A 15,644-nucleotide genomic window follows, 5' to 3' on the forward strand; every position below is an offset into this window, starting at 1 on the left:
GAAGGGGTCACTCCCACTACACAAACAGTTCCACCACTGCCCTACTTTCCATCATACTGTGCTGTACACAATCAGTGAGGAACTTTCAAAGGTCCACTACTCCATCATCTAGTAATTGTTAAATGATAAAGGTCTCCTAGGCTCCACTTGAAAAGGGATATATGTGAGAATCTGCACTGGGTCATAGAATTTGCCTGGATCCCATGCCAGTCAAAAAAGTCTTTTAAAGGACACAGTGCAATGGGTGATCATGAAACCATATTTTTAAAAGCTGGCAAATGAAAGGCAAAGAAGTGATCAGACAATTCCCTGGTGCTGGCTTTTTCCATGATTATTCATGAACAATAAATTATGGACCAAGAAATTGAGTCATTTTAATACCACTGAGATACCCATAGTGGTCTTGCAGAACATGGCATCTCAAAAGAGGGCAATGGTAGAGCCACAGGGAAAATGGGTTGAGTACTTTCTCTTACTCTTGGCCAAATGTGGATTTTTGAAAATAAGCATAATCTGGGATGCAACACCAGTCACCTATCAGGATGTGTTAAAATCTCCATGTCCAAGAACGAGATCTAAACCAAGACCTGAGGGTTTTAGACTGAGACCTTATGGGTTGGCCTGGCATGGCCAAGTGTGTTAAGGTGTGCGACTTGTAATCTGAGGGCCACGGGTTTGCATCCCCATCCCGCCAAACATGCTCACCCTTTCAGCTGTGGGGGCATTATAATATGATGGTCAATCCCACTATTCATTGGTAAAAGAGTAGCCCAGGAGTTGGTGGTGGGTGGTGATGACTAGCTGCCTTCCCTCTGGTCTTACACTGCTAAATTAGGGATGGCTAGCACAGATAGCCCTCGAGTAGCTTTGTGTGAAATTCAAAAACAAAAACAAACAAACCTTATGGGTTGATATCAAGACCCTGTAATAAATTACCCAATGAAAAATAAAGCAACAAGAACAAAAACCACATACAAACAAACAAACTTTATTAACATTTTAACTGCAAATCTTTAGACATCTCCTCCAATGAAAAAAATTAATGAATGAATAGTAAAAGTAAAAAATGTCAGCAAAATAAAACTAAAATCAGTATTGTTATCAGTAAACTCTTTATGATCCTTGAAGCCAAAGAGAAACACTGTAGATCTACTAGACATGTTGAATATCAGGGATGATAAATATGTGCACCAAATGAAGTTCATACAAACTTATAGCAAGCCTATACATAATGCAATATACAGTAGCAGTCAGTTTTGGAGTATTGCATGCTACAACTGTTGATTAGTTTACAGGCAACATGGCAGTTAGTGACAAACAAAAATAATGGATGTACTGTAAATATTATTGAAAAGGTGCAGTGCCAAGGGGTTTTACTAGTAAAACATCTTTGATGCTACACCAAGCCTCATATGAACTGCTGCATAACTGAAAGTCAGGACTTAATAATCCTGGGTAGGTGACTGGTTTGATACTGTTAAACCTTTAAACACTTGCTGGTCTCATTTTCAAAACTTGTAAAGCATCAAGACCAATACACAGAGGATGGAAACCTAGCTCTTCCAAAGATTGGTCTCAAGACCTACATCACTGTTTGCAGGATCCTGCAAGATGGTAATGAAAAAGAAATTGTATTTATCCTTATCAAACATGGTCTATAGATTGAACAATAGGGACCACAGGAAGTACAAGTCCCACATAAAATGAATCAACTAAATTATGAAGACAGTAGGAGATGAATCTATGTGGACTCAATCCATGTGCCAACAACCTGAAAGGCCTTGTCCAAGGGCCAACAAAAATGTGATGCAATAGAATGAGGCAAATGATGAACCTGATATGACAAAATGTGTAACATCCTGAAAGCATCAACATCAAAGGAAGAATACACCAACTGGAGGAGTTAGTGGAGCCAGTAAAGATATAGGACAAGAGTCCCTGGTCAAAGAGTGGCCTCATAGCAAAAGCAAACCATCATTGGAACTTCAAAAAGAAACATGCATCAAATAACACTGAATCATCTGAGCCACTTGCAAATGTGAGTCACAAGTTTCACTTGTACAAAAATACATGCAGCAACTCTTACATTTCATAACATATCTGTTGAAAAACTTCTAAATTTTGTTAATGATCATAATTATCTTAATTTATTTTACTCAAAATATGTTATTTGCTGTAGTTCCTTGCATTTAAATTATTAACAAACTGAGTGAAAGGTGATTTCCATTTTAAACATAAGAATACTTTTTTTCATCTCAATTTTCATATTTCATTTGCATGGTCCTAAAACATCCTGAAAGGATATTAAGTTTATAAAAGTAAATGTTTATATTTTATATCCCATTTTCTTTACCATATCACTAAATCTAACTATTAGCATAAATGTATAATGCAATGAAATAATTAAAATTAGGGAATGTAATTTTTTGTAGAATATCTTAAGATTTTTTCTTTGGTCAAATGTGTAATTTCAAGTCTTTTCACATATAATTAATTGTTAATGTTTTATTTGTTGTTCCTGTCTTTTACTACCAATTAACAATTCAACAGTGACCTCAAAGCATATTACAGTTTCTTTAGGAGACATGCACAACCCTTCAGCAAAATTTTTATTCATAGTATAGTACTGTAAACCTTGAGAATGGATATAAGGATGATGTGTATTGGGAAAATCTTTTAAGCCTTTTAATTATGCATTTTAAAATATAATAGTAAAATATGATTACAATATTTATACCTGTTGAAGTTCTTACTTTTTTATGTTTTAGTACATTATTTTGTAATCTTTAAAAACTTTTTATCGACCATAAAATGCAAATTTTGATTTTTTTAATAATTATATATTCTTCTTAAGATTTCAAGTAATATATACAAGACCAAATATAATGTTTCTAAGTAAACCTAAATTAAACAATAAATGAATAATTTTATTTTTTAAATAGCACTTCACATTTATATATATACATAAAACTTTTTAATTTTATTTCATAACTGTGTTTTTATTTTATACTTATGTCTCATTGCAGCCATGCTTTTTAATGTGCCAAAAACCATGAAGTTAACAGTGTGAACTTTGTACATTTGCCATAAAATACCATACCTGTTGGGGGTCACTTTCCTTTAGTTCAGTGGAGTCACATTTGAACATTACTCTACATATTATAAGAAGGCTTTTCAGAACTTGAATATAATTTATTTCAGCTTTCAAACAAGTTTCTTTAAATGCATGTCCTTTTATGTTGTTTCACTATATAGACAAAACTTTAATTGCCACTGTTAATAAACATATGTTTTAGCTTATCATACAAATGGTTTGAATCACACCATCTGACCACAATTGTATGAAAAATCCCATTAAATAAAAATTACAAAAGGATACAAATACCATAAATTACAAAGAAAATTACTCTAGAGCACTTAAAAGATTAGTTCAGGTCACATTCCTCACATTATAAACAACTTATATTGGAATTCAAAACTTAAGCATTTCAGTGTATTGACACCCCAACTGTAAAAATATCACATATTACCCTGTATTATTCAGATGTGTGTAATCTGTTTTACAACCAACACATGGATTTTATTGTTGTAACTTGTACACTGAGTTTTAAACCCTTTGCAAAATATCATAATATATTTCTTATATATCAGTTACTGTTTTAATTATCAAGCAACAACAACAGGAGTGTTGGTCTTACAACAAAGTAAAGATAGTAAGAGGAAAGAAGAAAAAAATTAAAAAATCTTAAGAGGTAGTAATAATATACATACATCACACAAAATTATTGTTCTAAATACTGACTCATTTTCATTCTGAACTAAGTATAAAATTAAGCTAAATTACTGAATTTAAACTGCTAATTTAAATGCAAAAGAATATAAAAATTACAAATTCTTTCAGTTCATAGTGCTAAGCCAAATTCACATAAAGCCCTTGCACTCACCAATCAATAGATCTTAACCCTAACATTTGTGGATCAACTTCTTTCCTAAAAGTATACCTATTTTGAGTTAATTGTTCACTACAATGATTAATATAAATAGGTATATGATATGGCCTGATTTAAGCTATTATATATAGAAGTATAGTAAATGTAACATACAACATTTACAAGTTTTTTCAAAAACAAATTTTTGCAAGTTTATTTTTAAAAAAAGTACTTTTGACCACCACTAAATATAACCTTTACATAAAAATGGCAGTCACTGTAATAAGCAACACCACATTCATGTCATTAAAATCCAAGGCACAAAGTTTCATCACATATTTTTAGAATGAGATACAGCAATTGGAATAATATGGTAATGAGATTGACTCCTTCAACTAGAATTGGCTAAAAGTTTTACAACTGAGGTTTAACATGCCCAGACACATTTATAAAATACACCAAATGGGAATGAGTCAAAAAAGCAGGTGTAATTCATAGAAGCAAGGATTTTTGGAACAGCTACCCTCCTTGAACTGTGAAACAGACATAGGAATCATGGTAAATCAATCAACTAGAAGAGGAAGAATATGGGAATATGCCCAATGGCTGTGAGAAGTTTAAAAAACATTGACAAGGAATGAATTTTCCTTCAAAGCCCAAACAACAAAATTTCTTCAAAGAAGTGTCCCAACCCAACAGAGAAGTATCTGTTAAAAGATGTAGATCCAGTAGGGGATGAGTAAGGGTATGTTCACATTAGTATACTGGAATGATTGACCACCAAGACAATTCCAACAAATGGATATTCCTCACAATTGTTGTCAGTGTTTTATGTACATTTAAGTTGACTAAGGATTCTCTACAGTAGTTGTCTGTGACTTGTGGGCAATAAATTCAAACACTAAATGAACACCACAGAATACTGCATTTTAAAATACACACACACACACACATATATATATATATATCAAAACAAGTCAAACGTATGTACACAAATTCAAATTCTTTACACTATGGGGCATCATATTTATATCAAAAGCTCTAAGCAATTCTCTTTCTTGTCAAAATTTCACATAAGCTGATTCAATTACTTTAGAATCAAATTGACGAAGCAAATTATTTTTATCTACTCTTATCACAGTACTATCAGTGAATAATTCATTTGTTACCCCATGGGTTACCATATTTATATCTTGAACTTTAAATGATTATCTGTTTTTCGTCAGTCTTTACAGACAAGTTTAATTACTTTAGAACACCTTTTCATAAGATAAATTATTCTCATTATCTCTTCTACACTGCAAAACAAAGGGAATGAGTAGTTGGAGTCTCTCAAACCAAAATAACTTTGGATACAAAGTGTAAGTGAGAAGTGCAAATCTTGATGAGAAGACATTTCATTGCTAGCAGGCAAAATGGTGATAGCGAGATTGATTGAGATAAGAGTTAAAGATAAATCAAATATTGAGCAGACATGAGAAAACACCTGGAATGTTGTACTAGCAAGCCCAGCCAAGCAGTCTCTTCATGTAGATGCAAGATAGGAACCCTCATCAAAAGAAGCAGAGAAGCAAATCATCCATATCATCTTAGCTCCAGTCTTCGATCGTGGTGGATGAATGTCCCTTTCACTTGATTGAATATAAGGAGTAGATGTAATGCCAAATTGGAGGGCACAGAACTTGAAGACTCAATTCCAATAGGCAAAATGTAAAAAAAGACTGGACAACTGGATTGTGTAAAAAAAACACCTGACATAGCAGTCTCGGTTATCCACAAAAGAGGTGAAAAGGATAATCAGAGGGGAAAAAAAAACCCATAAAGAACTGCAGGACAACATTAACCCTTTCACAAAGGGCTTGCAAAATAGTACAAAAGTTCATATACACATTTACACACATTAAGTATTTATCCTATAACTTTTCATACAATATGTGCACCTTCACAACATCTGGCAGACTTTGAGTAAAGATTACAAGTATTTTGTAGACAAAAAATCAATTTTTTTTAATGAAATATTTTTACTAAAGAATCTGTTGGGTTGTTAGTCCAAGTGCAAAGTGGTTTTATGTTATGATTAAAAACTATTATTTGTCTCAAAAATCTCAAATATTATTTGCATAATATCTAAAACCTCCGAAATACATTTAAAACGTTCTTTTTCAGTAAGATTTCATATTTTATGTTATTTTCTCTCCCCTATGTGGGGCCTGTCAACCAATCAACCTCATAACCATCATAAAAAAATTAGAAAATAACTCTAAATTGTGTGTTTTGTGCTAATATGACTTGACTACATATCATAACATGAGAATACAAATATTTAGTACAAGTAAGTTAAGTCTCATAATAATACATATTTATATATGCTTATTATTTTCATTTTATTGACCTTCTAGCCATGCCTAACTAACATTATATAATTTGCATTCACATGGTGTACATGCAATCATGTTAACATATCCAATATAAAACTGACCCAATCTTGGCTGTGTTTAAGTGGACTAGTATTTTGTATTATACAGTATCTTTACATATTATATATATATTGCTATTAAGAAATAAATTAAGTTTTTTTTTAAATACATAGAACAATAAATAAAGAAATAAAGCAAACAATTATCTCTTCTAGCTAGGACCTTTGAACTAGGCTGTTGCTGAAGATAGGTTGCTAAGCTTTTTAAAATTTCACATGTAAAGGATATCAAGCAAAATTTATTTTAAGTTTTACATATATACAATTGAATCACCAAGCAAATCATAAATACCTACAATGATACTATGATATTCCACTATCATTTATTGAGCTTAGTAACTAATATTTATTTAGATTTTAAAAAATATGAAACTTTGAGTAGGCTAAAGATACAACCAACCTCCTTGAAATCATTGATTGAAAGAATGATAGCCTTTCACAGGTTAAATTGGCTAAGGAAAGCAACAGGGGGACATTTGGAGCTGTTGACTGGTTATTCACATAATTAGTATGAGTATATAATACCATTTCTAAAAACAGAAAGAGGTGAGCAGGGCCACTGGATATCTTTCAGTACATAAACTATATTTCAGCAAAATAAAAAGATACAAGGCTCTTATTTTACATTCTAGCTTGTCAATATTGGTAATTTGAGTTCCTAATTCATACAAAACTACAGACTTAGTATTCTGATATCACAAACATCTAATTTTAACTGATGTTGCATTCAACATACCATGAGTCATTCAAATCTTTATTTAGGTGAATTCTTTTAATATTTACTTTTAAATAAGAAATTAACTCATATAATATCAAAGTTGTTTGAATTATAATCTATAATTTGGTTCCAAACTTATAAAATAGTAGTTCAATATAATTTTGAATGCAAGTCAACAAATGCAATGACAATGCCTTTGACACATGACATGTTGCAAAATGGTTAAACTCATTGAGAGACAACAGGTTGATTACCAAACTCTGATCTCCAAACTTCTTGGCAACCACAGAGAAACAAAAGTAATATTCCAGAGCAATAGTAAATACTCTCTTGATAGTATTCTTGGCCAAGAGATCTGTGACCACACTATTGAACTTTGAAGATAAACAGGATCAGAAGGAGGTAAAAAGAAACAAAAAAGGTGGAGAGGGACAAGAAGAAATAGAAAAGGATAAGATCCTGAAGAATCCATCTATCAGCCAAACCAAGACCAAATACCAGTAAAGTGAGGCAGTTTTTTCCCAATGAGAAAGACCTGACAGTATAGTCACAATAACATGAACAATGGCCCTGATGTCATGAGATGGAAGGACAGGAAGAAAAAAAAAATGTCAAGAAATTGGAATGGGAAGTAGAGACCTGGACTGAGCAGACCCAGAAACAGAAGGGCAAAGTTAATAAAGACAATAAACTAAAGTATACAATACAAACTGATGCCAGACCATTAAGGAACACCCCAAAACAATAGAGCTCAGCAAAATTACAGAGATAACAATGAGGCAGGTGAACATTTGCTAGGTCAGAATCCCAAGCAAAAAGGATAAAGCAAATGCAATAGCAAAAACTCAAGTGGTGAAAATCTCTCCAGAAATCCCTTCCACAGCACAAAGAAGGGCTTCAAAAGTAAGGTGTAGGGACAAAAATTAAAGTAGGAAGGTAGTAAGAAAGAAACAGAGTTGAAAATTGGGCACTAGAAAGTGAAACAGAAGGGGGTCTTATCCCCAATGACACAAAATACTTCAGTTATTTGTAATCAACTATTGGAAATGTAGGATGGATGTAAGCTAGGACAAAAAAGTGAAGTAGGCATGGATGACCAACCATGTGAATATGGATGCTCAAGTTTCTAAAAAACAAGTCTGCATAGACTAATATCAAGCAAAGGAAGAAAGACAAAGTAATCTTGAGTATGGAATTTGTTTGTTAAGAATAGGACAAAATGAAAGACAGGAAAGAAGAACCACACACCTACAAAATCATGTTTAAAAAAAATAGAAATTAGAAGGGTGAGGATTTTTTCCTCCATATAAAGCAGTAGTTAGAGCAAATCCTGAAGGGGGGAACAATTGGTTAAAATTGTCACTTAGATCACGTTCAAATTGGGAAAACAGAATGTTAGCCAAGAAGATGGGAGAAAGAGGCTCAATATGCATGAGAGAACTCAACTCCTTAAACAATGGTTGTCACAACCTCAATGAGAAACAAGCCTCCAGATTACAAAACAAATCATACTTCTTACAATTTAAAGTAACTTCAAGTTGCTTTGAGAAATATTTTAATCTATACTAAATAACATCTGAAATCAAGGTTTAGTAAGCTGATGGAATAAGGTTAAAAACTTGTTTTATAAATGTGCAGAGGATTAAGTATTGTCAGGTTATGTATGTATGTATTGGTTAGGTTCTTTACAATAAGTGTCTGTGACTCATTGGTTATAAGTTTCAACAATAAACAAACAGCATAGTCCACTTGTTTCCAAATAATATATTATAAAAAACAAGGCAAATATATATACAAATGTTTCTTACACATCTAATTACCACAGTTGTAACTAGAGCTGTAAATAATTCTCTTTTTGTCAAAGTCCACATAGGCTGGTTCAGTTAATTTAGAACACAATTGATAAAACAAATTATTCTTCTACACTCTGTTGTTACAATAAATCTGTGATAATTTCACTTTAAAAATTCCCATTCTACACTCTTTACAGCTAAATCTCTAAATATAGTCTTCATCTAACTAACTTTCTATCTTCAACTAAATTATGAACATGTAATTACAGTCCTACAGAGACCTAGAAATTTTCACACACCACAAGATGTTATGATACAGCACATGAGCATATGATTAAAACAAGAAAAACTAAGATTCTAGTGACATGATGCAACAATACAACTGTCAATTCATACATAGTTGTATTAATAAACTTGCAATAAATAATATCTTCTAAAAATAATTAAATTTAATACTTGTACTATACTTAACATTGAAACAGTTACATATTTAACATGTCACATCAAAATGGGTATTAAATTATTCCTTGCAAAGACATTCTGATCAGTATATGTAGTGTCTATGTCAGTGGAGAAAAGGGTGCTGGGAACCAATTTTCCTCATATAATATGAATTATGGAAAGCTTGATGGAAGAAATGCTATGCTTTGAAGATTATAGCTTTAGAACAGCCTTCTGCAATGGAAACTAAGCTACAGTGCTACTTTAAGGTGCAACTGATAAAGCATGATCAGACATGATGGCACAGACTAACAGTATGGTAAGGTTCCAAATTCATTTTAATATAACATACTTAACCTCCGTATAGATATACAAATGTCATCACAAAAGAAAGATGCTAATTAACTTCTTTGAGCACTGTTATTACTAATAACTGAGTGAATTTGTAATTATGTACAAAAATGATATGTGCAGGTAGTCAAGTATTCTAAAGGTATGTTTCAATTTAACAGTAAGAATAAAATGTGTTAAAAAACAATTAATTTCATATATGTATGTGCCTATGCAAAAAGCATTTCAATAATTATGTTCTGAAAAATGTTAATTTTGAATCTATCCATCTTCATGTAGTAGAAATAATAAAAACTTTACCCAACAAATTGGTTCCCAGTACATGAAATCTAAATGAAGAATGTTTCTAAAAATTAAATGAGTTACAAATTTTATATTTTAGTTGATACACAGACAAACATGATAATAAAGTAGTCACTAACCTTGGCAGGTCTACTCTGTACAAAACTAACAAATTTCAAAAGCACACAAACTTCAGATTATAAGCTCTCATTTGTACAAGTAAATTATTTTAAAAGCACAAGTGTTAGAAATCAAGAACTGGTGTTCAGTGTATTACAAAATATATATACATATACAGAAAGTATGCTAAATAGGTATTCAATAACTTGCCTGCGTAGCATACTGTTGCTGATTGTTGTTGGGGAATGCACTTCTATAATCCAACCCACAAACTCACTTGACTTGTTGATTAGTTCAAAAAGTTCTTCCCTCTTTTCTTCTGTCAAAGCTTTTGAATCTGTTACCAGAGTATGATCATGCACAAATGTAAATTTTACCAGACATTAATGTTTAAGCATTTTGGATTTCAGAATACTAATTAAGTTCACATAACCTCATTAAGTACACACAGTAAACACACTCTGTACCTTTAAAAATGTATGGAAAGCAAAAAAGCACTGATAAGCATTTTTCCTCTAATTTCTTTCAAATTGTTTATAACAGTATAGTAAATAAAAAATATCACTATTTACTATGAAGCATCTTATTCACACCATAAAATCAACAACTCTCAAGTTAACTTTCATGTATATCTAATAAATTTACATAATATTCTAAATGCTTTTGCATGGTCTTAAATTAGTGTGTTAATAAAACACATTTTAACAGATATAAAATTAATCCAAAACATACATATATATACTCACTATATACTGCATAATAAAGATTTTTTTTTTTTGATGGGAGAATTCACATTTTTTCATGTGTTTACAATTTTCTGCATTTCCTAACAACATGTTTATATTTTTTATATTTATTTATACGAGCATTTCACTGACAAAGTACTTAAGGCATATGCTATAAGTTCATATAGCAGGTGTTACAATATAAGCAATTTTCATTTTGTACAATCCTTTTCAGCTTTAGGACTATTCTCTGTTAATAGGTTGGTGATCAATTATTGTTTTAGTTTAACAATCATTTTCTTATGCATTGGCTTTGGTCAGCAAACTTTTTTAAGTTATTGTTTTTATTAATGATATTTTTTTCATTATACAAAAATTTAGCTGTATTTCTGAGGCTAAACTTCCTTCTTCTTAAGATCACTATGAAAAGTAGTATGTTTTTGAAAATGTGATTTGGCAAAAAGACATAATATAACCAAAAACTTCACAAAACCCTTAGGAAAAAACATAGGTGGTGTAGTGAGAGTTTATAGAAAAATAACATATCTCTTGGTTTAATTTAGTTATAATGAAAACCTAATAAAGAGTTCCAAAAACTGTATATAAATTATCTTCCATAATGTTCCCCTTATTATAGAAAAAATATTAACACTCTGGAAATTTGGGCTGGAAAGAAAAACTTGGATCTGTTTTGAACAATGGAGATGATCATCTAAGGAAGGTTTTATTACTATATTTAAAATTATAAAGGATAACTTTCTGAAAAAATATTTTTTCTAGTGGTAGGATGAGAATATTAGAGATAGGAAATTTAACATTAAAGGTAATAAATATATATACTTATATTTATTGGTTATGGACCAGAATTATGTAAACAAGAACATAAAATAAAATAATAATTTTGGGACTACTTAACATGGTATGTTCCATGGGTAACAATATGCATTATGTTGTGCCCTGGTTTGAGAGGTACAAATGCTGAAACCTTACTTATCCATTCCTCTACATAGTATAGACGTTAATAACTGTTGTAGAGAAGTTGTATATATATATGTATTCCAAATGATGTTAGAACAATAATAATTTGAGATATTTTTTTCTTCTCTCTGTCTCAATTTGTTTTCCTTTTCCCTTGGTTTTTTAAAAGGTGCAATGTTTGAAAAGCATTAACACCATCCCCTTCCACAAAGTATTGTCAAGATTTTGTCACTATGAACTAAACCAACAAATCTATCTTAAAACAGTCAGTTGTGAAATGTTGCTTTCATGCAACACTTATTTTACCAAAAGAAAATGCCTTCATGATATGTGTGTCATTCCTAAGCCATGTAACCTTTTGTGTCATTTTTTCTGTTTTTTGTTGTTCTTTAGATCTAATGAAGATTTAGGAAACATGGCAAAAATGTAATCTTTATCACAGTACGTGTTGCTAATACAACCAACTATGCTTTACACAAGATCATGTACCTTTAACTGGAGTTTAGTAATGAGCTAACATGATCTGTACAAGTCCAAATCTACAGTAAAATTCCTCAGTGCTCTTTTGCTGGAAACTAGTCTTAGTTTCTAAATTCTTGGTGTTAATTTCTTGTAGTTGAAATGAACAGTACACAAGCCATCACCATTCCTTACCTAATATAGTGACAAGCAAAGGAAGTGAAGCACATTTGAACTTGAGATATGTTTTACTGTTTGAGTAGTGTCTGTTTAATAAAGCATAATAAATAAAACAAAGTTCAAGGGAAGAGGGGTTAAACTAAGCCTTGACAAATATTTTCACATCTAGAAGCCAATCCAAAAGTTCAGGAGCCAGGTGTGCTAACCACATCACTACTGTTTAACTGAGAAAAGGGGATTATGGCTACATGTATTTATTTACTTTCACAGAAATTAGTGCATGCTAAATATCACATAATATCCAATGAGTTCACAGTATTGCCTGAACTAACTACCTTTGGTTTCATTTTAGTTTAAACACATGCACTGATTGATTGATTTGAGAGAAAGAAGAAAAATAAAGTGGGGCAAAATAAGTGATATCTTGTGCAACTGTAGTGCTTCATTCCTAAAAAAACATACAAGTACCGAGTATGGCATAAAAATTCTAAAAACAGTTAGATTTAGGACTCAATGTGAAAAATAGTTCCAGACTTCCAATTTTTTTAAATTATCCTTTGAACTTTATCTAATTGCTAGTTACACCATTTACCAACCTGGATCTTGAATTATGCTTTCAAATTACATTATCCAAGAACTAGTCCTAGCTGCTTGTGTGCATGTCTTGTGAAATATTATTATAGTTTATTACTTATGTAACCTTATCTAACTTCAACTAACCAAGACTCCCATTTATACATTTCAGTTACTTTTGCAATAAATAAATACACATGATAAACAAGAAATAAATTACATACCCAGGTCTTCTTTATTTTGCTGTTGACAACTGACAACATTTAATCCTACATTTTATATTAATGGTAGTTATGCATCATATTAATTTTTATTGAATTAAATAATACATGAAATAACACAATAATAACATGCAGAAAGCAAACAGCATTCCACAGCCATCACAATTATTCTGGCTTTTTAAGTATGCAACAAGAGCCATTACAAATTCATCCATGTTAGTTGATATGTTTCCCATGAGAACAAAATTCATACAAGAAAGCGAATATTCTTTGTTGACAAAACAATGTAATATGATGTCATTTGATAAATAAAAGAAATGGCTTTCTACAGGTTATATATACAATATTATTAAACATAAGAGAAAACCATTAACAAATCCTGAATGAGAGGGTGTGACCAGTGGATGTGGCAAAATGGTTCTGATTTTCTAGTTGAGTTAACCAAACAAAATTGAAGGGTATAAAAACTGTAGTTCATCTAGATGATGACAATTTTACAATGTATAAATTAATAAATGTCATACGTATTGAAACAATGGTGAAGTAATTAGAGAAGAGAAACTCCTTAGAGGAAAAAAAAAATCACAAAATTTTATGAATTTTTTTAAATATTTTCTTATAAAATTAAGAACTTAAAACTTGTATACTAGTAAAATAAGGATTGTTAACTACAATTGAGTACTATACTAATTGGTATAACAAACAAAAAGTAGTTTAATTATATTTGAATTTAAGTCATTAAAACCCTAATAGCATGTGCAGTAAAGGATGTTCCTGCAGTGTGATAATAAAGAAATCATTGCAGTTCCAAATCTATTAAATAAAAAGTAATTCAACAAAGTTAACTGTCAGGATTTTATATGATTTGAGATTCTTTACAGTAAACATGTGCAAATTGTTGGCAATAATGTTCAAGAAAAAATGGACAGCAACACAATCCACTTGTTTTAAAATAACATTCAAAACAACTCAAATGTATGTACAAAAAAAAAAAAAAACTCATTACAATGGTGGTTACCACAGCTGTATCAGGAGCTTTAAATAATTCTCTTATATGTTGAAACTCCACACAGGCTGGGGCACTACTTTATTACACAATTGACAAGACAAATTATCCTTCACTATCTGATATTTCAATACAAGTTGTGATTATTTCACTTTAGAAGTTGCCTATTATGGATAAACTGACAATCACACGTTCTAACTTAATTTTTTTTCACTTTTACTTTCACCAACTTACTTGCTTTTCACTCATTTAACTTCAGTATCTGAAAAAATACAAATTTATAACATGCTACAGAAAAATTCAAAAATATCTAGCCCTCTAGTAACAGCAATAATATACACAAAAAGAAAAAAATTTATACACTAGAAATAGATTCCTGATAGGTACTTGTGTAGATGTTCTTACTCAGTGGTGCCTTCTATATGCAAAAAATGTTCACATGTATCCCATGTGGTTTGTCTTATTTGACAACCCTCCATTAACTGAATGCAACACACCTTACTGATGCATGTGATACCATTAAATTTTTCTGAACTACCTTTTTGAGATAAGGCAGGAAAAAAAAAGCACCCACTTTCCGTGAGGAGAAATGGTGGAAAGAGTGAGAGAAAGTCTGTATGTTCTTATCAGAAATCTATTTTCAGTGTAGGGAAAAAACAACCTTCCAATACAATAAATTAGTATTTCTCATACATACAGCTGAAATAACACACTGAATAGATGGTGGAACTGGTGCAAGGGAAAGAAATAACTATCCTTAAAAAAGTATCCAAAGAACACCCATGAATGATGATCCCTGTTTGGAGAGGAGCAGATGTTGGAAACCCCACTGCTTTTGTAGGTATGTTCTGCATTCAGAATGGAAAGTGGGAGGATTGCAACTAAAAAGGAAAAGATAACCAGTTGAGTTGAATTTAAACAACAGCAAACTAGAATTTCAATTTAACATAAGACAGACTACGGAAGAACTATCTACAACTAGGAATGTGGGAAAAGCTAAAATGATTGTGCCCCAACAAGTAGACTGGGCAAGGCACCAGTGTGTACTGTGCAAACCAATCTATGAAAGGGGCACATGTGTGCAACTCCTCAACTAACCACATATTCATAAACCTGACAACCAAATATGGTAAGTCATAAAACTCAAATAGACAAACACCCCACTGTGCAACATCAGCCTCAGACAGTGAAAACACCCTGAAGTGAAGCACAAGAGAAAAAACCATTGCCTCAATCAATTTTATCCTCTGGATGAGTCTGCACAGACCAAAGTGTAACACCATCCTCTGGGTTCTACTGCATGAAAATCAATCACCTCCAGAAATATATAGCAAACACACCCTTCACATGGAACACACAGAAAATGAGCAGAAACTCAACCTTCTCAAACCA

The 15,644-nt window shown here is 31.5% G+C and overlaps 1 protein-coding gene across 1 annotated transcript in view; it reads right to left on the bottom strand.

Annotated features, from left to right (window-relative positions):
• LOC143255650 (ribonuclease H2 subunit A) overlaps positions 1–15,644 on the bottom strand; it is a 51,507-nt gene that overhangs the window by 21,272 nt on the left and 14,591 nt on the right. Inside the window, exon 3 of the mRNA XM_076511647.1 lies at positions 10,321–10,447. Coding sequence (XP_076367762.1) covers positions 10,321–10,447 — 127 coding nt within the window. The remainder of the gene's footprint in view (positions 1–10,320; positions 10,448–15,644) is intronic.

This window comes from Tachypleus tridentatus, chromosome 7 (genome assembly GCF_004210375.1).
Source record: "Tachypleus tridentatus isolate NWPU-2018 chromosome 7, ASM421037v1, whole genome shotgun sequence".
Classification (NCBI taxonomy): domain Eukaryota; kingdom Metazoa; phylum Arthropoda; class Merostomata; order Xiphosura; family Limulidae; genus Tachypleus; species Tachypleus tridentatus.